The sequence below is a fragment of the Hyperoodon ampullatus genome, assembly GCF_949752795.1.
Source record: "Hyperoodon ampullatus genome assembly, chromosome: 10".
Classification (NCBI taxonomy): Eukaryota; Metazoa; Chordata; class Mammalia; order Artiodactyla; family Ziphiidae; genus Hyperoodon; species Hyperoodon ampullatus.
Window position 1 is genome coordinate 41,355,760 of NC_136923.1, and position 25,955 is coordinate 41,381,714.

At 45.3% G+C, this 25,955-nt stretch overlaps 2 protein-coding genes across 5 annotated transcripts in view; one reads left to right on the forward strand and one right to left on the reverse strand.

Moving 5' to 3' along the window:
* KLHL18 (kelch like family member 18) overlaps positions 1-3,731 on the reverse strand; it is a gene marked incomplete at both ends in the record, with an annotated part of 51,934 nt that extends 48,203 nt beyond the window's left edge. Inside the window, one exon of one of the 2 annotated variants that reach the window (XM_079713307.1) lies at positions 3,573-3,731. In XM_079713307.1, the coding sequence (XP_079569433.1) occupies positions 3,573-3,701 (129 nt within the window). The remainder of the gene's footprint in view (positions 1-3,572) is intronic. The other variant, XM_079713306.1, reaches the window with a different exon arrangement.
* Positions 3,732-4,038: 307 nt separating this feature from the next.
* KIF9 (kinesin family member 9) overlaps positions 4,039-25,955 on the forward strand; it is a 48,262-nt gene continuing 26,345 nt past the window's right edge. Inside the window, exons 1-9 of one of the 3 annotated variants that reach the window (XM_079712285.1) lie at positions 4,039-4,174; positions 8,373-8,470; positions 10,358-10,523; positions 12,589-12,695; positions 14,527-14,751; positions 21,980-22,063; positions 22,174-22,266; positions 23,034-23,181; positions 24,279-24,343. In XM_079712285.1, the coding sequence (XP_079568411.1) occupies positions 8,378-8,470; positions 10,358-10,523; positions 12,589-12,695; positions 14,527-14,751; positions 21,980-22,063; positions 22,174-22,266; positions 23,034-23,181; positions 24,279-24,343 (981 nt within the window). In that variant the 5' untranslated portion in view covers positions 4,039-4,174; positions 8,373-8,377. Of the gene's footprint in view, positions 4,175-5,313; positions 5,366-8,372; positions 8,471-10,357; positions 10,524-12,588; positions 12,696-14,526; positions 14,752-21,979; positions 22,064-22,173; positions 22,267-23,033; positions 23,182-24,278; positions 24,344-25,955 lie in introns of those variants that run through there. The other 2 variants (XM_079712283.1, XM_079712284.1) reach the window with 2 other exon arrangements.

A 25,955-nucleotide genomic window follows, 5' to 3' on the forward strand; every position in this document is an offset into this window, starting at 1 on the left:
GTAGCAGCTGAAATCAGTTCAGTCACTGTCACTGATAGAAGAGGCAACAGGAGAGCAGGAAGGAACACCTGACCTGGAGCCTGGACACCAGGAGTCTAGTCTCTAGTTCTAGCTCTACCCAATTTAATTTGTGACCTTGGATGAGTCCCCTCTGCCTCTAGGCTTGGTCCTCATCTGTAAAACGCAAGCTATGGAAGTAGATCAGTGCTTTGCAAATGCTTTTAAGGCAATGAACATAATGTTTAGATAAAACCATCTAGAATTAAACCGAGTCTAAAACGAATTCAAAATGGCAGGCAGAACACATGCATTTATCTCCACTTCCCCTTAATAGGAAATCCCATTAAGTTATTATTCATAAATATCTTCTACTTACTGAATATTTACTACATGATTGTTTTAAGTGCATTAACTAGTGGAATCCTCAACACTCTTACTAGGTAGGTGATGATCCCCATTTTACAGATGAAGGAACTGAATCACCAGCATTTAAGGAACTTGTCCAAGTTTTCACTGCTAATAAGTGGCAGAGTCAGTATTCAAACCCAGGCGATCTGGCTCAAGTCTGTATTGTGCTACCTCTCAGACTGACAATCAAGGAATAGCAAAGCTCCCAAGTACAAAGAAGCTGAGAGAGCAGATTAGAAATGTCACCATATTTTGGAAGATGAAAAGCAGACAAACGGATAGTAACTGACTTATATGGAGAATACTGAGTGCTCTAGATGGCAAGTCACTCCAGAACACCCTCCAAAACTCAACTGTTGAAGATATAGGTTTCCTCTGAAGGTGTGAACATAAGGAAGGCTGTAAACAGGCAGTACTGGTTCCCTGCCCCAGGCAAGTGCCCTGTCACTGCCCCAGCAGAAGTCTGGAGGTTTATTCTCTGGACAGGATGAACCAGAGACTCCAGACTTGGGTAACCAGAGCACCAAGGAAGACATGAAGTGGTACTATTCAGGGGGATTAAGGGAAAGTCTGCATACAGAAGCAAGAGCTCCCAGTCCCCTCCCACTATCAGCTCCTAGAATGATAACAGCCAGGCTTACTCCATGTAGGCAGAAGCCTGAAGGAAGATCCATGGACTCTGAACATATCCCATAGAAAAGGACAGGTCCACCACCTTACAGGTATGGCTCTCAGGATGTGGCCCGAGACCAGGAGTAGTATCACTGCGGAAGTTATCAGAAATGTGAATTCTCAGGTCCATTCCAGACCTACTGAATAAGAAATTCTGGGGTGAACAATGTTTGAACAACTGTTTTTTAACAAGGTTACCAGGTGATTCTAATGTCTGCTAAAGTTTGAGAACCACAGCCCTACTGGGAGGCCCACTAATCAATAAACCCATCCCATGCCAAAAAGCTTCCAACCAGCTTTTCAGTTTCTATTTATTTGGAAGAAAGTCTGGAATCACCAGAAGTTTCAGGAAAGACTCTATCTTGAAAAAGAGAGACCGAGGGACTTCCCTGATGGTCCAGTGGTTGAGACTCTGCGCTGCCAGTGCAGAGGGCCCAGGTTCCATCCCTGGTCAAGGAACTAGATCCCGCATGCCGCAACTAAGACCTGGCACAGCCAAATATTGATTAATTAACTAATTAAAGAAAAAAAAGAGAGACTGAAACAGATTTCACAGAGCAGCTCTAGGGAAGGGGAGTGAAATGCGGCAGAGCTTGGTTTGCTTGGCCTCTCTCTGGGCCCTACCATAACAGGGCATTGAACTACTCCTCAGGCTCCACAGAATAGTCAGAAAACCAATGAAGCAGAGCTTTCTACAGTCCTGTCCAGCTCTAGCCTATGCCTTTATACTGGTCCTTATGTCCCAGATCCTTGAAACTAATATAGCAATTTAGACAGACATTCTCAGCTGGAATCACTTCTGATAATTTACTTGTCCCTTTGAGTGAACAAAAAGTATTTCAATGGAAAAAACACACAAGCATTTTTATGCTACGGGGTTGCTATACTCTATATGTGCATTAAGTGCAGAGGCAAAATGCAATGCTTTAACTTACGTAGCGTGACCATCTCACTCTATCATTCCCTATTTGCTTCTCTGTGTCTTATAAGCTTTCCCTGGCTTACCCTTACAGCCTAAATCTTAATCCGAAAATTCGCCCCCACTCACCCCAAGTGTTACTGCCACAACCAGATCATTCTTTTGTTTACAAATCTCTAGTAGCCTCGACATCTACTACCATGTAATCACCGTGGACAAAAATCTCTCATTCATATTTACTTGCTCTGCTTCCTTCCAGCTCATTTTTCTCAAACCCCTTGGTTCCCCACTAAAGATGCTCTCCCCTCTCAGTCCACTTCACTCCTCTACTGGAAAACTAATCTCCTTCAGGAGGGGTTTATAGTGATGAAAACCTTAGGCCAGGCATTATGCAAAGAATACCACAAATTTTCTCATTTAATCCTCGTATGAATACGAAGAATTAGGAATCATCCATTTTTACACTGGGAAAGCTGATGCTTAGAGAGATTAAGTAACTTTCCCAAGGATTTTAATCCAAATCCTTCTATCTCCAAAGCCACACTCTTCTTTTTTTTTTTTTTTAGTCTTTGGTTGAACCATATACCATTCTCAATGCCACACTCTTAACCATTCTACTTTACTGTCTCCAGAGGTCTGACTCAAATATGTGGAAGAGGAAGTTTCCTTAACGTTGTCGAAAATAAGAAGAGCAAACAGATCTCTGCATAGTTTTATTGTTTAAACAGGGTCCTTCACAGATGCTGACAGCCTTCTAGACAAAGCCCAACAGGGAACAGGGTTTGCAGCAGCATCTCCCCGCCTGGAGAGCCCCACCTGGCTCAACAGCTTGGCCAAGGAGCAGCACAGCATGCCTCTCTAGCAGGAATGGATGCAAAGCACGGGAGGAAGCCTGGCTCTTGCGCCCAGAATGCCAATAGGGAACAGGTGGTTAAGAGAGCCCTCTCCCCACACAGCCCATCAGTCCATTCTCCGAGACCTTTGTGGTGCTGCTGGTGGTGGTAGTGTGCCTTCTAGTGCGAGGCAGAGTGGTTGCCCACCTCAAAAGATTTCCAGATGCGATTTTAAAAGCTCTTAAGAGACAAGGTAGTAATCTATCAGTCAAGGGCAAGCAATGACTCCTCAGGAAAAGCCCACGCCTCTACCACAGCGCAGCTAACTTCGAGGGGCACAAAGAAACGTCTGTAGTGGCAAGAAAAGGTGCTTCCGTAGTGCCCATCAGAATGTAGACAGAGCCACAGCCCCTTCGTCCATAGAGGAGCTGCAAGTCCATTTTCTCTCGTCTGAGTGACAGAAAAGGGAGGCGGGCACCCCAATGCCTCCACTCCGAGGGCCTCAGCGGCGCACCTCTCAGCCTTTCTTTCTAAGGGCTGAGAGGCTGTCCCTGTCCGTCTCCCCACTCAGTCCCAACCCCCTCTCCCAGTCAGCACCCCTCTCTCCCCTACTCGCTCTCCCTCCAACCTCCTTTCCCCACCCCGCTGAGCTCTAGACCTCTCTTCCCTTATCCCCCGCCTCTCTTCCCTCCCCATTCTGTCCCCTGGCCCTCAGCCCCGCGCCGCCCAGCACCCGGGACCTTGAGCGTCACGTCGCACAGCTTGCCCTGCCGCCGGATCTCCTCCATGACGCCGTAGCCGCGACTAGGCAACTCGGACACGGAGAAGTGCACCAGGTCCTCCAGCTCCTCCGCGCCGTCCTCCACCATCTTCCCCGGCCGCCGCGACTGCGCAGGCCTGGCCGGCTGGCTCGAAGCTAAGCTGGGCGGGGCGAGGGCGCCTATGGACGGCAGCTCGGAGCGCAAGGCTGGAGTTAGGCGGAGCTGCGCGGCCGCCGTAGTCTCAAACAGCTGTGAGCCGGAAGCCCGGCTGCCCCGTTTCCTGGTTCTTGCGCATCCTTCGTTCCCCCGCTACCCCTACCCTGGCTTCGCGCCTGCAGCTGCCGCAGTCTTTTTGGATTAATCGGTCCCATCTCCCGTCCTCCTAATTCGGCCCTGGCCTTACTCGTATCTCAACAGAGGACCACGGACTTCATTTCCGCCACCACCCCCTACTTCCGGAATCTCCGGAAGCGGCCTGTTGCCACGGCGACTGTGTACACAGCCCGGCAGCCGAGCTTGCCGGGTTTCTGTAGCTGCTAATGCAGTGGTCGGGCTGCGGAAGGGCTCCAGCCTCCGGAGCGGTAAGCAGGGGTCACGCGCGGTCCGGGTGGGGAGAAAGAAGGCCGGAAAGGGGGTGTCCGCCCGGGCGGCGGGCAGCTGCTGGAATCTGAACACCGCTCCACCCGGGAGTCCCCCAGCTTTGGCTCGCTGATCTCTGAAACCCGGGCGGAGGAGGGTGAGGCGTCGATGCTGCGGCTTAGGGTCTTCGGATCTAACGTTTCCTGGCCCCACGAGGGTCCTACGTCGCCCCTGAGGTTCAGAGATCTCTGGTCTTCTGGACTCTTCTGTATTCGGTTTTCTAACTGGAGGGGGGCTTCGGGATTGCCATGCCGGCCCTTCGCTTTACAAATGCGGAAATCGCTCCGGAGAGGCACAGGAATGGTCCCAAGGCCCACTGCCTCCCAGGCACCACACAGGGGTCCAGCATGTTGGGTTAGAAAAAGGAGAAAGACCAGTTTGGCCTGGGTCCGAGTCTTTTGTTTAGTCCAAGGCCACGTGCGTTTGGACCCTCTTTTGGGGGGTTCAGATGCTGCTACCTTGCTGGTGGCTACGAGTGTTCTCCTTGAGAGCCTCTGTTCTGGACAGGAACGCTGGAAGATAGGGACCCACCTGGTCCTCTCCTTTTGTTGATCTTTCAGGGGTGCTTGGTGGCAATCTGTTAATTCCCACCTCTAAAACAAATGAGGAAACTGTGAACCTTTCAGCAGAGAGGGCTCTAGGTGACCACTCAAAGGTTCACTTATTTACACCAGAAATATCTAAGGGTGGTGTCCACGAGGGAGAGGCATTCCCCACAAGGTCCTGAGAGAGAAGGACCCTACTAAAAGGGAGAGCGTGGTGAGGGGCTGAAGTTGGCTTCTTGCAAGTGGGCCTGGAAACCCAGTGTCCTCCTGGAAGGGCTGTGGGCTCAGGGGTTGGAGGCGGTGAGGGAGGCGAGTGACATCATGTGCCCTTTGGGACTCTCTCAGTAATGACCGAAGATGGACCCACATATGGAGATTCCGCCACCCTCTGACTTCCAGTCATGACCATCACCACCAATCACCATTTCTTAAGCACCTACTCTGTGCTGGGCACTGTTCTGGACTTTGAGGGGGGATTCAAAAGAAATAAAAGACATAGTCCTGTCCCTCAAACAGCTTGTAATTTAATTTGGGAGCTGAAACCCACTCAAATGATGTGGTGTAAGAACGGTAACAAGCATTATTTCAGTAAGTGCAAGTTGGCGTGGGGTCTCCAAATGACTGGGTGTTGAGGGGCTGCTGGGTAGTGGATTCGCAGGAGGGATGTAGTTAATAGAGAAGGCTTGTGTCAGGTGGATATGGCTCCTGGCGTGCCTGGAGCCATGGGCGTGAGCATGGGGAGAATTGGGAAGCACAGATAGAATGACTGCATGTGCATGTTGGCAAATTGCTGGGCAGAAAAGGGGCAGGCTCTGAGGGGAGGGTAATGCTTGGAGCTGGCCTGTGCTGCCTTTGGGCTGTCTGTGGGTAGGGGCTGCCAGGAGGGAGGCTTGAGCAACCACCCTACTTCTTCATGGTCCCTTTCAGAGGGCACCCTGGGCAGCATCTTAACTTCCCTGGGCAGGAGGATGGGCCATCGGACTGGTATGGGGAATGGTTCCCAGAACTTTAGAAATTGAGTGTTAGTGTTTGCTTGAGTCAGCACACCTCTCTCCACTCTTCACTTCCCAAAAGCCTAGATCAAAGTGAACTTGGAGATGAGATCATCTCTTAAGTTTCCTCAGTTTGGGAGTCCTGTTAGAGCTATTTGTGGCTTTTTATTTCTAGAGCTCAATTTTGCAAACAAAAATCTTAGACCTGAAATTGGACAAGCCATTATCCTTACTCACCTGAATACCTTACAGATTCACTTTCTAAAAATTAAAAGATCTGAGTGATCCCACAGTGACCAGGAAAAGACTTCCATGAAATAATTACTTGAGGACTGTGGGAAGTGGACTCACACTCTACAGTAGGCAGGTGTGAAAGTAGTTTGCTTATTTAATGTGACATCTGAAGGGTTTGTAATAGGGGTTAGAGTTTTATTTTGCCCACTTCATTGAAACTGTAAACTGAATGGGCAGGGCCTTTCTCTATTTAATTTGCTTCTGTAGAGATACTTAATGCCACTTGATGATAGCTAAGATAATTGTATGAGGAAATCAAGTGGTCACCACAAGTTGTGTCTAGAAATGTGGAGGGACATTAATTTTTTAACAGTCAAGGTCTTGCAAATTAGCTTTTTAAAAATATTGGCCATCTGATCAGTTTATTTGTTAGAACACTTTGCAGTAGCACAAACAAGCTATTTCTTTCTGAACAACTGTGATGGTATTGCTATTTACCAATTTGAAGATGAAATTGAGTCAGCTCCCTATCCCTCATGTTTCCCTACCTCTTCATAAATTCAGGAATTCCTTTGCTGGTTGTCTTTTTCAGAAGTATCCAGGAGTTTTCTTTAGCCTCAAATCCTCTGTCCTGCCCCATGAAAGTACAGGTTATTTTAGGGGCAAATGCCTCATTTCTTATGGAACTGGCCCAACGCTGTCAGGGACATCAAAAGAGAAGTGCATGATGCAGCACACATCCTGACCCTCAGGCATTGTCTCTGTTCAAAGTCTGTTTTGTACTTTGTGGAGCATTAACTCTAAATGAGTTCTGGGGTTTTTGTTTGTTTGTTTTTTTGCGGTATGCGGGCCTCTCACTGTTGTGGCCTCTCCCGTTGCGGAGCACAGGCTCCTGACGTGCAGGCTCAGTGGCCATGGCTCACGGGCCCAGCTGCTCCGCGGCATGTGGGATCTTCCTGGACCGGGGCACAAACCCGTGTCCCCTGCAGCGGCAGGCGGACTCTCAACCACTGCGCCACCAGGGAAGCCCAGTTTTGTTTTTTTTTAAATAAATTTATTTATTTATTATTTTTGGCTGCGTTGGGTCTTCGTTGCTGCGCGCGGGCTTTCTCTAGTTGCAGCGAGCAGGGCTACTCTTTTGTTGCAGTGTGCGGGCTTCTCATTGCAGTGGCTTCTCTTGTGGAGCACGGGCTCTAGGCGCACGGACTTCAGTAGTTGTGGTACGCAGGCTCAGTAGTTGTGGCTTGCGGGCTCTAGAGCGCAGGCTCAGTAGTTGTGGCGCACTGCTTAGTTGCTCTGGGGCATGTGGGATCTTCCCGGACCAGGGATTGAACCCATGTCCCCTGCGTTGGCAGGTGGATTCTTAACCACTGCACCACCAGGGAATTCCTGTACAATTCAATTTTTTTAAATGTTTATGAAATACTTTAGTTGGACAGGATATTAGAGATCAATTAACTCTCCCTGTAATACAAACAATCCCTTTTGTAGCATCTCTGCTAGTTGGCATCTTGCTTGACTGTTTATAGTGTTTATGGTCCTTACTTTGAGAAAGTCTTTCCCACTATAGGAAAACTCCACATAATAAGAAGTTAATTTACCTAAGTCTCCCTCCCTGTCATTTATAACTATAAGCTTTCAACCTATTCGATGAAGCTACATTCAATGTTTATTTTAACATTTTATTATACATGGTAATTACTTGTGATAGTATAAATGAAGGAATACAAATATATGTGTGTCTGCCTGAAAGAAAATGATGAGAATATACATAATTACGTTTTAGGAGAGGCAGAGGAGGTAGGGGACTGAGATTTTTCTCTCAATGGAGTGGCAGAGAAGAAAGAATATTAGACTATGGGCTAGATTAAATGTACTTCCAGGGAATCTTTTTCTGAGCTAAGTTAGTCTAATGGAGGTAGAGAAGGAGGTGCTACATCTGAAGTAAGGTATATTAATGAAAAAAAGAAAATTAGTTCTAATGCATTTCATAGTCAGTATTTTAGAGGAAAATATAGTGAATAAGTCAAAGTGTAGGTAAACTCTGATACGGAACATTTCTAGAAACCACATCTAAAATTAGGCCACTAAAGGAAGCATTCTTTTTGCTTTGTATTTCAGTCTCTTAGGGGGTTGTTGGTGGAGAGTGGTGAGGCACCCTGTAAAGTAGGAAGTACACGGACTTGTTGAACAGCATCCTGTGAACAGATCACTGAAATGCTGGGGGGCAAAAGGAAGACTGGCTCTCAGTGGGAGAGGAAAACATGGACTGCACATCATGTTTTCTGATCTTCTTGATGAATGACACCTCCGTTCTAATGGTTGTTGGAGGATGACTACTGAAAATTTTTCTATTTTCTTCTTTTTAGCTAGAATGGGTACTAGGAAAAAAGTTCATGCATTTGTCCGTGTCAAACCTACTGATGACTTTGCTCATGAAATGATCAAATATGGAGATGACAACAAAGTAAGTACAGTGTGTTTGCCTTCACCTGCCTGGGCATCTCTCTGTCCCTCCTCACTACAACCTCTAAGGTTTCCAAGCAACCTTTTAAGGACCAAGACAGAATTGGTAAAAGTTCAGATGGAATCTAGAGTCATTCAAGGCCAAAGCACTCCCCCACAATGTTGTTGATGAGGAAACTCATGAAACTCCCATTTTTAATGGGAGTAGGTCCTTGTTGGTTATCCATTTTAGATACAGCAGTGTGTACATGTCAATCTCAAAATGGGAAAAGAATTTGAAAAAGAATAGTTAGATGTATAACTGAATTACTTTGCTGTACACCTGAAACTAACACAACATTGTTAATCAACTATACTCCAATATAAAATAAAAAGTTAAAAAAAAGTTTACCTTTATCCTTATATCTGACATAGGAAGCTGACATTTGTGCACACTCATAAAACTTCCTGGTGATCAGATCTCCCAGGAAGTACAACAGGAATGTCTTCAGATGATTATTATTAAACTTACCAAAGGGAGGGAGAAACTCTTATGGAGAGAACTGGAAAGATCTATCCATCCCCCTGTCCCCACCACTGTCCTGACAACTCTTCTGAAGGCTGTGACAGGCTTAGGACACCTCGAGACTATGGGATGTTTTCATTCAGCAAACATTTGCGGATCTACTATGGGCAGCATGGAGACATTAAGAGAGGAATTCAAAGGCCAACTTCTCAAGGTTCGAAAGTCCTGGCAGTCAGAAAGAAACTCACATGCAGCGCTGTGAAGTGCACCCTTCTGGACATGGATTCAGTGATGACTGAAGCACAGAGCATTTAATGTATGAATAGACCAAGGCTTTCTCTGTTGAACTTAGTTTTTCTGCGTGTGGCTGTGTCTTGGCTTCTGGACTAGGGCAGCCAGTATAAGATTCCAGTGAGAGTCTGTTTACTTTAGAAGTCCCCATTTCGAAGATTGGAATCTACCATTGACCTAACCCAATATGTTTCTAAACTAGCTGCTGCCACAGTGGCTTGCTATGGAGGGATCTAAAACTCTAAAAAATTTTTTTAGAAATCTTTGCATCTAAAAATCTGCTGATTACAAGTAGGTAGTCACCCTCAATTTAATACCAGTGAGTAACTGTGTCTGAGGAGTCCAGAGCCTTTCCTGTGGCTATCATTTCATCATTGCTCACATTAGCCCATAGCGTGTGTGTGGAAGTAAGTGCTCACCACAGTGCTGAGGGAGGCCTCACCGCCAGTCACGAGGGAGATGGGGCTCAAGCCCAGGCCTCTATCACCAAGCCTGCTATTCTCTCTGGCCTAATTCAAGGCCTCCCTGTGCTTATTGAATTTATCTAAAGCTTGTTTAATGTGATAAATATTGATATGTGATAAATATGTTTGACCCCATATCAGAAATGGGGGAACCAAGACAGACAGCACCCTGAACACTAGGGTGAGATGTGCTGAAACCAGCAAGTGCTCCAGTCTCCTGATCCTTCCACCTTGAGGGTGTGTGGCCTCCCTGCAGTGCCTTCCTTCCCACCTCCCAAAGGTCGTCCAGAATACGTGCAAGTCCCTGTTCTTCCTAAAGTTCACCTTCTCTGTTTCCTCCAGGTCAGGCCTTGGCTATCAGTGACTTTTTTGTTCGTTTGTTTGTTTGTTTTTGCAGTACGCAGGCCTCTCACTGTTGTGGCCTCTCCCATTGCGGACGGACGTGCAGGCTCAGCGGCCATGACTCACGGGCCCAGCCGTTCCGCGGCATGTGGGATGCTCCCGGACCGGGGCACGAACCCGTGTCCCCTGCACCAGCAGGCAGACTCTCAACCACTGCGCCACCAGGGAAGCCCCTCAGTGACTTTTTTATACCAGTTTCTTAACAACTATCTCTCTCTCTTCCTAGACCATTGATATTCACTTAAAAAAAGATACTCGGAGAGGAGTTGTCAATAACCAGCAGACAGACTGGTCATTCAAGCTGGATGGAGTTCTCCATGATGCCTCCCAGGACTTGGTTTATGAGACAGTCGCCAAGGATGTGGTTTCTCAAGCCCTCAATGGCTATAATGGTAATTTAGTTAATTAATTGTTGTTTTACATAAGAAGCTGTGGAACCCCTGCCCACCCAGGAAGAGGTACAAGTATTTTATGGTGAATAAAATACAACTTCACTTACTAACTTTTGTTTGATTATTTGTCTGTCTCCATGTTCTTATGGTGGAAAACTTATTTGCTTGGTGATACTGTGGGCATGGCTTGATCCATGGTCCTGGGATCCTACCTTCATAGGAAGATTATATGACCCTGACTCTCTGTAGGTCATGGGGATTCAACTATTATCCTGTTTCAAATCCCTGAATATTAGTTTTGAACATAAAGTCTTTATGATAAATTTGATGGAGTCAAAACATTTTTCTCTTGGCTACCTGCTAGGGGATATTTCCATTCATTCTACCAGCACAATCAATCTATTCCATTGTATTATAGTATTATTTACATATATCACTAAAGACTTGAGTACAGTTTGAGTTTCTTAAAAGCTTAACTAAAAAGCTTTTTTAACAAATTAAAATTTATTGGGAAATTTTTACAAACTAGTTCGCTCTAAGACTGTTCCAAAATCTTTTTTTTTTAATATTTATTTATTTATTTATTTATTTGGCTGCACCAGGTCTTAGTTGCAGCATGTGGGATCTAGTTCCCTGACCAGGGATCAAACCTGCCTCCCCTGTATTGGGAGCACAGAGTCTTAGCCGCTGGACCACCAGGAAAGTCCCTTAAAATCTTAAAAAGATTTAAAAATCCATAGAGGGACTTCCCTGGCAGTCCAGTGGTTAAGACTCTGTGCTTCCACTGTAGAGACAGCAGGTTTGATCCTTGGTCGGGGAACTAAGATCCCGTATACCACGCGGCGTGACCAAAAAAAGAAAGAAAAAATACATAGAAAAAAATATATCACAGTCTGTAGACTTTGCCCGTCTGGTGGCTCCTGACTAGAATGTTCCCTGTTTGCAAGTTTTAGGTCTTCTGCTTAAAAGTCCGTTGAGTGTAGATGCCTAAATGTTGTAACGTATCCTGTGTGTGATATATAGCTATGGTCTCCATTGGTCCTGAGGGGATGTGGCCCTGAGGAAGCAGAGACAAAGGAGCTAAGGCCCGGGGAGGCTAAGAGTCGTGGGCTCTGAGTCCCAGCTGAACTGACTCCTTCCTGCACATTTCTGCAGGATTAATAGACACCGCTTCTGACTCCAGCTCAGATGCTGAATTAAGACCCCTTGTGTAAAACCTACCAATCCCAGGAACTTCACGTGGCAAAGGCAAACACTGATTTCCATGGCCCAGCATTGCCCGGGCAGATCTGTTTTGTAAATGCCCAGAAGCAGCCTTTGGGTTGGGTCTGGCTCAGGCTGCTCAAGCCAGGAAGAAGAGCAGATGGGAACCGGAGCCCGTGACTGGTTTGTGTCCCAGAGCCTGCTGATGGTAGACCTAAAGCATGAGAGAGGTCCAAGTGAAAGTCTTCCCAGAGAGGGCAATGTGACAGATCAGGGCTTGGTCATGGTGTTCCATTTCTGAAAGTGGCCTGGGACCAACTAGCAGCCCTTCAGTCCAGTGGGAACTTGCAGTCTACAAAGAATTCCCATCACTAACAGAAAATGCCCTTCTGACTCCCATCTCTTCCTGGGGATTTTGAAAGCCCTTCTTTCCTCCTGCCTGGGCTGCCCTGCAGGGAGGCCAAGCCCTGAGAGCCTGGGTGTTCATGATCTTGCTAAAGAAGGGCTGAGTTCAATGCTCTTATCTCCCTCATCTTTCTAGGAAAATTCCCAGTTCCTCTGTTCCCTGGAATTCCCTGCTCTCCTCAGAAGCCCTAGGATCAGATCCCCTCTTTGGAGAGGAGGCAGTAGAGAACTACATGGACCACAGATTCGGAGCAGCTGTCTGTGTTTTGACCATTTATATCCCTGTTTCCCTGCTCACCCACCCTCCATGGCAGGAATTCCTGCTGTCCTTGGCTGCTCCTGATGACCACCTTCACACTAGGGTTCTGGCTGGCACTGGGCATGCTGGGGGATGGGAGAGCTATCCTTGGAGCTGTTTTTCTGGATGTCACCAAGACGTGTTTTGAAATGTTTGCAGGCACCATCATGTGTTATGGGCAGACGGGAGCTGGCAAGACATACACCATGACGGGGGCAACTGAGAATTACAAGCACCGGGGGATCCTCCCTCGTGCCCTACAACAGGTAGAGAGTGGGCCCGTGGTGGGATGCCACATAGGTCCCCTCTTTCTACCATACATGCTGCCCGTCCCAGGCGAGCTCCTGGAGACAGTGGGGTCCAGCCTCAAAGGAGTTGCAGCCTGTAGGGGAGACAGGTTACCCATGGTGGGGTGTGTGTGTGTGTGTAAACCAAGAGTTTAGGTTCCAGGCTCTGACCTACGCCCATGCTGAGCCTGTTTCCTCATTTGTTAAAGAGGCAGTCAGATGTGCTGACTGGCTTCTTGCTGCTCTGATGGTCTGTGACCCTGTAATTGAGGATTCAGAGGTCCTAATCCTGTTCCTTCCTGGTTTTAATGAGGGAGGTATGAACCCTTGCAGAGCTTCCTTACTGGCCTGCTCTGGTTTCTTGCACCACCACAGCCCCAGAAAGAGCAAAGGGAAGAAGCAGGGCACGACATGAGCTTTCAGGACCGAGTCAGCCTTGGGGGTCTGGGAAGTGTGACTGAAGACAGGACAGATGGGCCTTCCTTCAGAGTCTGCTAGCCTGCGTTCTGTGAGAACCCTCTTTTTGAAGGTGGGAGGAAAAGGACTTTTCCCTAAAAAGCATCTTGAGGTTTTATAGCCCTGTGCTGTAAGAAGTGTAGATGTCCCTCTAGTGTATGACCATCCATGCGATAATTTCTTGAAGCAATATCCTTAACATCCCACTGTCAATGCTTCAGTATCTCAGCATCTTAGACTTTATAGTCTAGCCCAGCACTGCCCAATAGAAATATAATGTAAGTCACATATGCAATTTTAGGTTTTCCAATAGCCACATTTAAAAAAGTAAAACAAGTGAAATTATTTTTAAATAATATATAATAATATATTTTATTTAACTCAATATAGCCAAAATAGCATTTCCACATGTAATCAATATGAAAATTATTGAGATATTTTACATTCTTTTTCTTTATACTGAGTCTTTGAAATCTGGTATGTATTTTACATTTACAGCCCATTTCTATTTAAGACACTAAATAGTCATCAGAAAGAGCTGCTCTGTATTTACAGTTCATGAAATTTACAGTTGAAAAGGTAGATTTATAAACCCAAGTTGTTCCAAACATACTTAAAAGTTTACCAATAACTGAATTTAGGATCAGTTTTAAATTTTTGGTTAAAATTAAATAAAATTTAAAAACCAGTTCCTCATTTGCACAAGCCAGATTTCAAGTGCTCAGCAGCCCCCTGTGGCTAGTGTCTAGCATATTGGACAGCACAAATCTAGCCTGTTAGAGCAAGGCAGGGACTTCAGGGATCATCCAGCCCAACTCCCCATTTAATGGATAAGAAAGTTAAGGTCTAGAGAGAGGAAAAGACCAGCCCAAAGTCACCTGCTGATAAGCACTGGGGAGGGTATTAGGAGTCAAGAAGGCTGAGTTCTGGCTTGACTTCTTCCCTTAGTAGCTGAGCCACCACAGATGGGTATTGCCCCTGCCCTGCTTCAGTCGCAGTGGCATCATGAGGGTAGAATTTTAAAATGGATGTGAAAGAAGCTTATATGTGGTGAAACCCCACAAAACAAGAGATCTTCACTCCAGAGTCCTTTCTGTTCATCATGCCTCTACTTCTTGAGACTGTACAAGTATTAGCCAATCTGTAAGTCAGGCCTCAAAAAACTACAAGATGATAATAAATACTGCCCGATAGACTGCAACTACTAATAATTGTTGTTGCTGATGACCATCACACCAACTAGACTGTAAATTCTTCTAGGGCAAAGGATTCCTTCCTAAGGTAAGAACTCCCCTAGCACTGGCTGGCCATTGGAGTTCTGCTCTCAGTGACTGCTGTCCAATCTCCCATCTAGGTTTTTAAGATGATCGAAGAACACCCCACACAGGCCATCACTGTTCGTGTTTCCTACCTGGAAATCTATAATGAGAGCCTGTTTGATCTCCTGTCCACTCTGCCTTACGTTGGACCCTCGGTCACACCTATGACCATCGTGGGAAGTCCTCAGGGGGTCTTCATTAAGGGCTTGTCGGTCCACCTCACAAGTCGGGAGGAGGATGCATTCAGCCTCCTTTTTGAGGTGAGATGATCAAGTCTACGGGTTCCTTCCTCCTTACCTTTCCTCCCTCCTTTACTTTTTTTTTCTTTTCCTCCCTCCTTAGTTTTTTACTTACTTTGATAACCAGAATGAAAATTAATATATGCTTGTTTAGCAAGTTCAGATAGTAATGAAAAATACAGAAGCAAAAAAAGAATTCACTCATCTGTTTTCTACATATGGCAACAATAATGTGTATTTTGGCTTATTTCCTTCTAGTCTTTTTTCTTGTGAAGTTTTTTCTTTATTTAGTTGAAATTGTCCTTTTATTAGTTATCATTAAATCACAGGCATTTGTGGTATAGAAAAAAAAAAGAATTAATGTCCTTGGTATATAAAAACTCTTACAAATCAATAAAAAAAATTCCCCGGGATATGTTATTCTTTTAAAAATCATGTAGATTAAAACTCTGTGCATTGCTGGTGAAATGTAAAATGGTGCAACCATTTTGGCAGTTTCCTAAAAAGTTAAACATTAATTTTATCATAGGACCTAGCACTTCTACTCCTAGAAATCTACCCAAGAGAAATGAAATGTGCACACAAAGACTTGTACACAAATATTCATATTAAGACTATTCATAATAGCCAAAGACCGGAAATAACCAAAATATTCCTCAATGGAGAATGGATGAACAAAATGTGGTACATCCATACAACGGAAAACTGTTTAGCAATAAAAAGAAATGGAGCACTGAGACATGCTACAGCTTGGATGAATCTCAAAAAAATGCTAAGTAAAAGAAATAAAAAAGTTACCTGTTGTATGATTCCATTCATTTGAAATGTCCAGATAACCCCATCTATAGAGACAGAAAGCAGATTAGTAGTTGCCTGGGGGAGGGGACAGGAAGTGACTGCAAATGGGCCTGAGATAACTTTTTGGAGTGATACAACATTTTAAAAATAGAATTGTGGTGATGGTTGCACAACCCTGTAATTTTACTGATTTTAAAAATCATTGAATTGTATACTTAAAACAATGAGTCTTTTTTTTTTTTTTAAACAGTGAGTCTTATGGTATTTAAAATACATGTAGGGGACTTCCCTGGTGGTCCAGTGGCTAAGACTCCACACTCCCAATGCAAGGGGCATGGATTCAATCCCTGGTTGGGGAACTAAGATCCCACATGCCACGCGGTACAGCCTAAAAAAAATATATATATATATATATATATATATATATATATATATATATACACATATATGTATATATGTCAAATAAAACTTTTTTAAAAAAATGTCATTTAGGTGTCCTCAGGGGTGATATAAACCTGGATCCCTTGCATGTACACAGAAGAAAGAGCCTCCCAGGTGGCAGCAATGAGGCATTCTCGTCTTATTGTTGCTTCTGACATTTCACCATGAAGAATGTTTGCCGTAGGTTTTTGGTGGCTTAAGTTAAGTTTAAAGAAGGTCCAAGTTTGTGAAGAGGTTTTTTTTTTTGCGGTACATGGGCCTCTCACTGCTGTGGCCTCTCCCGCTGCGGAGCACAGCCTCCGGACGTGCAGGCTCAGCGGCCATGGCTCACGGGCCCAGCCGCTCCGCGGCATGTGGGATCCCCCCGGACCAGGACACAAACCCGCGTCCCCTGCATTGGCAGGTGGACTCTCAACCACTGCACCACCAGGGAAGCCCAAGAGTTTTTTTAATCATGAATAATTATTTATTCATACCCTTAGAAGTAAGCACTCTCCTGACTTGTATGGTAATCATTTCCTTGGTCTTCTTTATAGCTTTACCACCTGGAGCATCCCACCTATGTTTTCTCAAGCAGCATAAGTTACTTTTTTGGAAATTTATATACAAGGAATCATGTAGGATGAATTCTGTCTTATTTCTTTTACCTTTTATCTACTTTTTATGTGTAATTCATCTGATGTTGCTGTATATTTTTCACTTTCATCATATTACATTGTGTGAATATACTACAATTTAGTTATCCATTCTACTTCTGATGGACAGTTGGGTTTTCCTAGATTGGGTGTATTTCAGACACGGCCATTAGGAATGAGAACTAGCAACATTCTTGTATGTATATCTGGGGCACATAAGCATGAATTTCTCTAGGTAAAATCAAGAACTGTAATTGCTGAGTCATACAGTGTGTGTGTCTTAAGCTTTCTTAAATGATACCAACTATTTTCCATAATGGTATACTCCCACAACATGTTATCAGAATTCCCATTATTCTGACCCTAAAATCTTGACCAATCTGGCTGATGTGTAGTGTTTCCCACTGTGGTCCCACTCATTGGTTTATATTTCCCTGATTACCAGTGAGATTAAGGACCTTACTATGTATTTTTTGACCATTTGGATTTCCCTGTTCATGTCATTTGTTTATTTTCTTTACAGATGTCTTTTTTTTCTCTCTTACTTGTTTGTATAAATTCTTTATATATTCTGAAAACTAGTTCTTTTTTCAGTTGTGTGTATTACAATGTTTTCTATTTCCTGTGACTTTTTTTTCTCTTGATGTGTTACTTGATGAACAAAAATTCTTAAATTTAGGTTAGTTGAATGTGTATAAATTTCTTGTTTTGGCTTTTTGTGTAAAGAGCATATGAGAGGATTTTTAAAAATTTACTCTGACAGTCTTTATCTTTTAACTGAAGCATTTCATTCCATTTGCACTTAACGTAGTTTCTGAAATACTTGGGTTTAAATCTGTCATTTGACTGTGTGTTCTTTGTCCCATTTATTTTTCTTACCTGTTTTGCCTTCTTTTTCATTGGATTTTTTTATTATATATTTTTATTTTTTATTATATTTGTTTCCCTCTTTACTAGTTTGGAAGTTATATATTCATTCATATTTATATTTTCTCTCTTGTTTTTCCTAGAAATAACAACTTGCATAGTTAGTTAATGCACACACATACAGACATACATACACAAATAAGTTGTATAACTGGTGAAATCTGAATAAGCACTGTGGATTATACCAATGTCAATTTCTTGGTTTTGACATTGTACTACCATTTTACAAGATGTTAATCATAGGGAGAGGCTGAGTAGAAGGTAGAGAGGACCTCCCTGTATATTTCTTCCAAACGTTCTATGAATCAAAATAAAATGTTACCTTATCATAACAAGTATATTTTGTAATTTGATTATAAGCTCTACTCCCTTGGCCCTTTATCAGTGGGTCTTTTTTGAGGCTTGGGTTGAGACTATATTACTTTAGAGTATAGTTTTTTCTTTCAGGAGCCTAGGGAGCATTACCAATCCAGGGCCTCTTTAAATCAGATTTTAAAATTTTTTTAAAATTTATTTAATTTATTTATTTTTGGCTGCGTTGGGTCTTCGTTGCTGCGCGCGGGCTTTCTCCAGTTGCAGCGAGCGGGGGCTACTTTTCATTGCGGTGCACAGGCTTCTCATTGCAGTGGCTTCTCTTGTTGTGGAGCATAGGTTGTAGGCACGCAGGCTTCAGTAGTTGTGGCACGCAGGCTCAGTAGTTGTGGCACACGGGCTTAGTTGCTCGGCAGCACGTGGGATCTTCCTGGACCAGGGCTCGAACCCGTGTTCTCTGCATTGGCAGGCGGATTCCTAACCACTGCACCACCAGGGAAGCCCTACAGAGGGGAGAGGGTGTCTGTACTATTGGAGAGGAATTCCAAAGTTACGAATCTCAGAGCTTATATAGGAGCTGGTACATTTATGCCTCTTCCCCTCTGTTAGGATAGAGAGAGATTGCAGCGTGGGGTGGGGCGGAGGTGGCAGGTGGTAAAGCTAGAGACAGAAAGGGAGGATGAGAGAGAGCATGTGCTTTTATTTTGAAATGTAAGTAAATCCTCTCTTAGGAAAGGAGGGCAAGGTCTCTACCTGGAAGTTAAGCTTTTGTTTCTGAAGGAGAAAGATCTTATCACCCTTTGAATGTAACAGATGGCTTGGGTGGGGGGATGGGAGTGGAGGGAGGTGAGGGAAGACAAAAGTGGCTCTAGGTCTACCACCCTCAGAATGTGAAGAGCAAATGGCTCTGGGAGCAAAAGGAGATATTCTCTATCTTTATAACATGTCAATTTCATTACTCAGAGAATCACCAAGAAATCCAGCAAGGGCTATCTTACAGCACCTCCGTCTGCAGGTGCCCTCAGGGCAATAAGAGCACTGGTTCTAGCTTGCAGTTCCTGGATTCCTGCTCCTGCTTTGTGTCTGGCCCTGGGTACTGGCCTTACTTTCTTGCAGTCTCAGCCATGCATTCAAAAGGAATTTTTAAATATTCTCTCTATCATCTTTAGGTGTTTTGCAGTAGGAAGTTTTCTGAATATTTAGTCCATTGTATTCCTGGAAGGCCCCCTTGATGTTTTGGGCTGTGATACAGTGCAAAAGGTGTAGAACTTAGAACTGGGGACTTGGGCTCAAATTCAGGTTTCTTTCAATCTATGAAGCCTTAATGTCGAGCAAATCATTAATCTCTTCAAGCTTCAGTTTGCTAATCTATAAAAGTGGAGACACTGTTTTTAAACCTACCCTAAAACATTGTTATGAGAATCAGATGGGATCGGGCATTTTTTTAAATTGAGGTATAACTGGCTTGTAACATTATATTAGTTTCAGGTGTACAACATAATAATTCAATATTTGTATATATTGCCAAATGATCACCATAATAACTCTAGTTAACATCCGTCACCGTATATAGTTACACATTTTTTTCTGTGTGCTGAGAACTTCTAAGATCTACTCTCTTTGAAACTTTAAAACTTTCAAATATGCAATACAGTATTATTAATAGTCACCATGCTGTACATTACATCCCTGTGATTTACTTTATAAATACTCTGAAGTGGGATTGCTGGATCATATGGTAGTTCTATTTTTAAATTTTTGAAGAGGGCTCCTCTGGTGGCGCAGTGGTTAAGAATCCGCCTGCAAAGGCAGGGGACACGGGTTTGATCCCTGGTCCGGGAAGATCCCACATGCCACGGAGCAACTAAGCCTGTGTGCTACAACTACTAAGCCTGCGCTCTAGAGCCTGCGAGCCACAACTACTGAAGCCCACGTGCCCTAGGGCCCATGTTCCACAACAAGAGAAGCCACCGCAATGAGAAGTCCACACACCACAACGAAGAGTAGCCCCCACTCACCACAACTAGAGAAAGCCTGTGCACAGCAACGAAGACCCAACGCATCCAAAAATAAATAAAATAAATTAAAAAAATTTTTTTTGAAGAGCCTCCGCATTGTTTCCCATAACAGAGGCACCAGATGGGATCAAGCATTTTGAGCACTGACTACAGAGCCTTGCACACAATAAGTGCTCAGTGGATGCTGTTCAGAAGCATGATTGGCACTGCCTGAGCACTCATATTTAGAATTGAACCAGGCATTTTGTTTGCAGCAGTAGTTCCTCAAGGGCTGTGTCCTTGCTAGGCAATGATGGTGGAAGGATAAATGTGAGGCCTAAAGAGGCTCACCGTGGGGTGGAGAAGGATGAGGAAGAAACCCGTGACAACCACGGCACAATCTGAACTGTGCTCCAGGAGTGGCAGACACCTGGATGGATGTCAGGGTGAGGGCAGTCAGCAAAGGACTCTTCATGGAGGAAAGGACACTTCTCTGGCCTTCAGAGGTTGCTTAATTAGAAGGCAGAAAGACAAGCAAAGAGGGCACTTCAGAAAGAGGGGACTGAAGGATAAAGGTGAAGTGACCCCTTGTACTCTTGGTGAATGTCACTGAATTTGCAGGAGAGGTGGACAGTATGAGGCAATGAGGGTATAGCCTGGAGGCCAGCTAGGCACACAGCCCAGGGCCTCCCCTCCTCTTTGGGTGCTCCACTCTCCCCAGGGGAACGTGGCATCACTGATTTGAGGCTTGTTCATAGCACCTCTCAGGAGCCTTTAAGGAGACGGAGTCCCTCCTGCAAGGATCTCTTTCTCTAAGAACAGCCATTTATTTCCACAACATTTCCTTTTAAGTGTATTCTGGTCATAGTGCCCAATCCTTTGAATTAGAGGCAAGGGCCTGCTGTCCCTTTAAAGAAACAAATCATTGACTTTTCCTAACTTTTAAAAGTAATACATGTTCACTGTAAAAAAAAAAAAAATGAAAGCACAAGCCCTCATATATAAAAATTCACCTATAAACTCCAACCCAGAAGTGACCATTATTAACATCTTGGTAGCACCATCTGTCTATTCTTTCTTCTATGAATGCTTTTGCATTCCTTAGATTGTACCATCATATGATTTTGTCCTTCATTTTGTTAATGAAGTGTATTACATTGATTGATTTGTGTATGTCAAACCATCCTTGCATCCCGGGGTATGCAAGGATGTGGTTGTGGTGTATAGTCCTTTTATTGTGCTGTGGAAGTCAGTTTGCTATGATTTTGGATTCTGCATTTTTCTGTTATTAAAGACTATTTGTCGGGACTTCCCAGGTGGCTCAGTGGTTAAGAATCTGCCTGCCAATGCAGGGGACATGGGTTCGAGCCCTGGTCCTGGAAGATCCCACATGCCATGGAACAACTAAGCCCGTGTGCCACACTACTGAGCCTGCACTCTAGAGCCCTTGAGCCACAACTACTGAAGCCCGTGCACATAGAGCCCGTGCTCCACAACAAGAGAAGCCACTGCAGTGAGAAGCCCGCGCACTGCAACAAAGAGTAACCCCCACTTGCCGCAACTAGAGAAAGCCTGCCTGCAGCAACGAAGACCCAACACAGCTGAAAATAAATAAATAAATATTAAAAAAAAAAAACTATTTGTCAGCATTCTCCTGGCTGCATAACATTTCATTGTACAGCTAGACCATTCCCTAATTGTTGGATATGTACGTTGGTTATGATTCGATATTCATGAACATTTTTAAGGCTCTTAATTCTTATTGCTGCTTTGCTTTTCAGAAAGATATTATACAGGGAATTCCCTGGTGGTCCAGTGGTGAGGACTTGGAGCTTTCACTCACAAGGGTGCAGGTTCAGTCCCTGGTCGGGGAACTAAGATCCCGCAAGCTGCATGGCGTGGCCAAAAAAAAAAGAAGGAAAGAAAACTATTATACAAATTCACACATCTCTAGCAGTGAGTGAAAGTATAGGTCTGGACTCCAATTTGTCTTCTATTCTACTAGTTTATAAGTGAGGTTTCCCTGGAAGGCCTGGCTGATTGCAGTGATATAAATATCATTTCTGCATAATTGAAAAATTATCCAAATGCCATGTTATTTTAATATTTCAAAATGTCTGTGTTTTCCGTCCTCTTCAGGGAGAGACCAACAGGATTATAGCCTCCCACACAATGAACAAGAACTCATCTAGGTCACACTGCATTTTCACAATCTACATGGAGGTAAGTGCAAGCTCTCTGAAGAGCCGAGAGGGGTGGTCGATTCCCATGGGGCCTGCTCAGTAAGAACCTTCTCCCTGTGACAGTTTAACCTCTTTTTGGGTGTTTCGTAGGCCCATTCGCGGACCTTATCAGACGAAAAGTACATCACTTCCAAAATTAACTTGGTGGATCTAGCAGGCTCCGAGAGGCTGGGGAAGTCTGCAGTAAGTGGGGGAGCAGGAAGTTCTTCCTCAAGAAGCCACAGCTCTGTTTCCGGCTTAGTTTCTGTGCACCTGGGCCGTCCCTCATAGGGCATTCGTGAGCACCATCCCGAGCTAGGAGCAGTGGAGCTGGAGGGACAGAACTAGCAGAGGTGAAACAGAGAGGCAGTTCCTACCTGGAAGGATTTTTGTAAACATTAAATGAGATGATGGCTCCTAAATTCTTAGCAAAGTACCTGGCACTCAGTCAGTGCTCAGTCAATGCTCCATGCTCGTATTAGCGTTTCTCTATTTATCAGTGTGAGTGTTCACACAATGAATATTTGCATGAATTTTTCATCTCACATAAATATTCATGTGAGTATATTAACATAAGTATTCACAAGAGCATTCAAATGAGCATTCCTATGTGCGTTCTTATGAATGTTTGTATTTGTGTATTGAATGAATGTATATTCCCAGGATTATTTGCTCAAGTATCTGCACAAATATTCCCATGTGTATTCATAATAGTGTGACTCTTAAGAGAGTATTCATATACATATTCACATAAGTATTCATATTCACATGAGCATTCATTCATAAGAATATTTGCACGAGTGTTCCTGTGAGTGTTCCCATTAGCCCAAGATGGATACAATACAATCCCATGACAGGGAGAGAAGACCTGGTTCTGGGAAGGAGGCTCTGGCCTGGCCACAGACCTGCAGTGTTCTTTGTGGGGCAGCCTCTCCACTTGGTCTGATGAGGAACTGACCTTTGGTTTGTAGTCTGAGGGCCGAGTCCTGAAGGAAGCCACCTACATCAACAAGTCACTGTCATTCCTGGAGCAGGCCATCATTGCCCTCGGGGACCAGAAGCGAGACCACATCCCCTTCCGGCAGTGCAAGCTCACCCACGCCCTGAAGGATTCCTTAGGTGAGGGTGTGGTTGGTGCACAGCAGGGGACAGACAGGCCTGGCATGTCTGTTACTGGTGATAATGGATTTGCTCCCTCCTGGTGGCATGGACTTACCTGCAGCCTTTTCACAGTGACCTCAGGCACACCTGGAAAGGCAGAATCAAGCACAGTGCCCTCTCATGTCCCCCATGCCATTCTCTTCACTCCTCAGAACCTTTGCTTAAGCTTTTGCCTCTACCGGAAGTACCTTCTCATTTCCCCTCATCCTTGAACCAGCTGGCAGAATCCTTCATCACCTTGAAGACCAAGGTGGAGGGCTTCTCCTGTGACGTCCTCCCTTCCCTGACTGAGGAGCTGGGGCTGTGTCTTGTCATCCTTGTGTTCCCATGCTTTCGCATTGGGCCCAATGGCACGGTGGTTGGTGTGTGATTATTAACTGAGTGCTCCCCCCACCCCCCCATAAGCAAAGCCCTGGCCTAGAGGCCTCTGCCCTACCCCAGGCCTTCTCTCCTCTGCTTTTCCCCCAGCTCCTCTTTTAGGTACATTTGACAGCCTCTCCTGCTTCTCTTCTTCTTCCCCTTGCCTCCCAGCCTCATGCATGCTTGCGTGTGTCCTCTCTGACCCTGTCTCAGCTCAGGCTGCTAGAACAAAATATCACGGACTGGGTGGCTTAAACAACAGACACCTATTTCTCACAGTCCTGGAACCTGGAAGTCCCAGGTCAAGATCTGGCAGGAATGGCTCCTGGTGAAAACTCTCTTCCTGGCCTGTAGATGGCCACTTTCTCGTTGTGTCTTCACATGGCAAAGAGAGAGAGAGAGAAAGAAAAGAAAGAGGTCAGAAAGGGAGACAGGGCCCTGGTCTCTTTTTCTTTTCTTACAAGGGCACTAATCCCATCATGGGGCTCCACCTTCATGACCTCTTGTACTTAATTACTTCCTGCAGGTGCCACCTCCAAATACCATCACATTGAGGGTTAGGACTTCAATATATGAATTTTGAAGGGACACAAATGTTCAGAGCCCTCCCGCCCCCGCCACCCACCAGCCTCAAAGGAATCTCTTGGCAGAAAACCCACATGGTTCATGGCCCTTCTGTGTCCTGCTTTCTGCAGGGGGAAATTGCAATATGGTCCTTGTGACAAACATCTATGGAGAAGCCGCCCAGTTAGAAGAGACGGTATGTAAAGACAGCCAGTGCAACCGGGATGGAATCCCTCCTCATGCATGCCAGGGCTGGGTAAACTGACACAGTAGCTATAGACACGGTCAAGGCTGGAGGGATCCAGGGATGAGTCTGAGCCAAAATTGCTGAAGGGGGCCCAGCCAGGATCCAAATACCAAGTACCAAGGGGCAGAAGCCATGTCAAGGAAGAGGCAAGGCAGGTGGCAAGCTCAGTGTGGGGGCCTATGTGAGAAGAGAAGGCTGAGAGCCAGCTTTGTGGGGCAAGGACTGTGTTTTCTGGCCCATGCCAGGAGTATTTTGCCACTGCAGCGAGGAGCTCGGGAAGGAGAGGAAGAAGAAGAAGGTGCAGCGGCTGGATGGGCCCTGGCGGCCATGCTGAGGCCTTGGCTATTCTGCTCCAGGTGGCTGGGGCTGTCACAGGGTTTTAGTAGGAGAGGGCTGTGGCCAGAGTTGTGACTCAGGGAGATTAATCCAGCAGCAGTAAACAGGTGATCTGGGGAGGTGAGAAGCTTATGAGAACCAGAGGCAGGAATACGAAGTGAGCCAGTGACACAGGTGAGTCCACATAGCTAGGCACCCAGGCTGGGGCTCCCCGCCTCTCCTCCCTACCCATCCTAAATAAGATAGGTTTGTAAATCTCTCCCTAGACATTTTGGTCAAATGTGGATGTTTGGGGCAAGCTTCAGTCATCTGGAGAATCCACTAGGTGAAACAGGTCATTTCCAGGGACATTGCAGGGCAAGATGCTCCTGCAGGGCCTCCCAGCTTGGTGCATTAGGGACCATCCCAGCTTCCAGGGGGAGTTCTCCTGCCACATACCCAGTGCCCTGGGACTTGGGAGGCCAGGGAGGGGAGCTCCAGCTGACGTGCAGACAGCATCCCCAGAGGAAGGCTTCAGGCACCTACTGGTCTCACAGCATAACAAAGCATGAGTGAACCCCAAGAGGAGTCATACGAATATTGGGCCTCCTGGCTGCCTGGTTAAGAAATACGTCCTCCAAGATCGTGGAAGACCCTTTCTCCCCTTATCCCCACCCCTGAGATGGTCACATAGGAAGCAGCTCTCCTGGTACCTGCTTTCCCCTGAGGCTTGTGCCCACATCACCTGGGATCTCTGATTAGGACTGAGCCCACAGGAGCCCTAAGGAGCTGCTGGAAGAGTTTCGGGGGTTGGGACAAAGGCATATTGGGGGTGCAGAAGCTCATGATTCTCTTCTCCAAATGCTTTAAAACTTTAAAACTGTTCCTGTCATGATTCGTGTTTTATGCAGTGAACATGCATGTGTGTATGAGGGAGTCGTGGCCACACTTGCTGCTGTGCTTACAGCAGGAGAGTCTGATTTCACCCTCACAGAAGCAACTCCAACTAAAATGACAGGGGTCTCTTCCTGAGGGCTCTCTGTGGGCCAGTTCTGTCCAGAGCACATTACATACCTCAGCACTAAGTCTCCCAGTGACCCTGTGAGGCAGGTCTTCCCAACTTTACAGAGAAGTTACAAGACCTGTCTGAGGTTGTGCAGTCAGTTGGTTGGTGGCAGAGCTCTTAACTACTAGGCAAGACTGTCCAATGGAAGAGCCCTTTCAGGCCTTCCTCAGGCTACTTCTG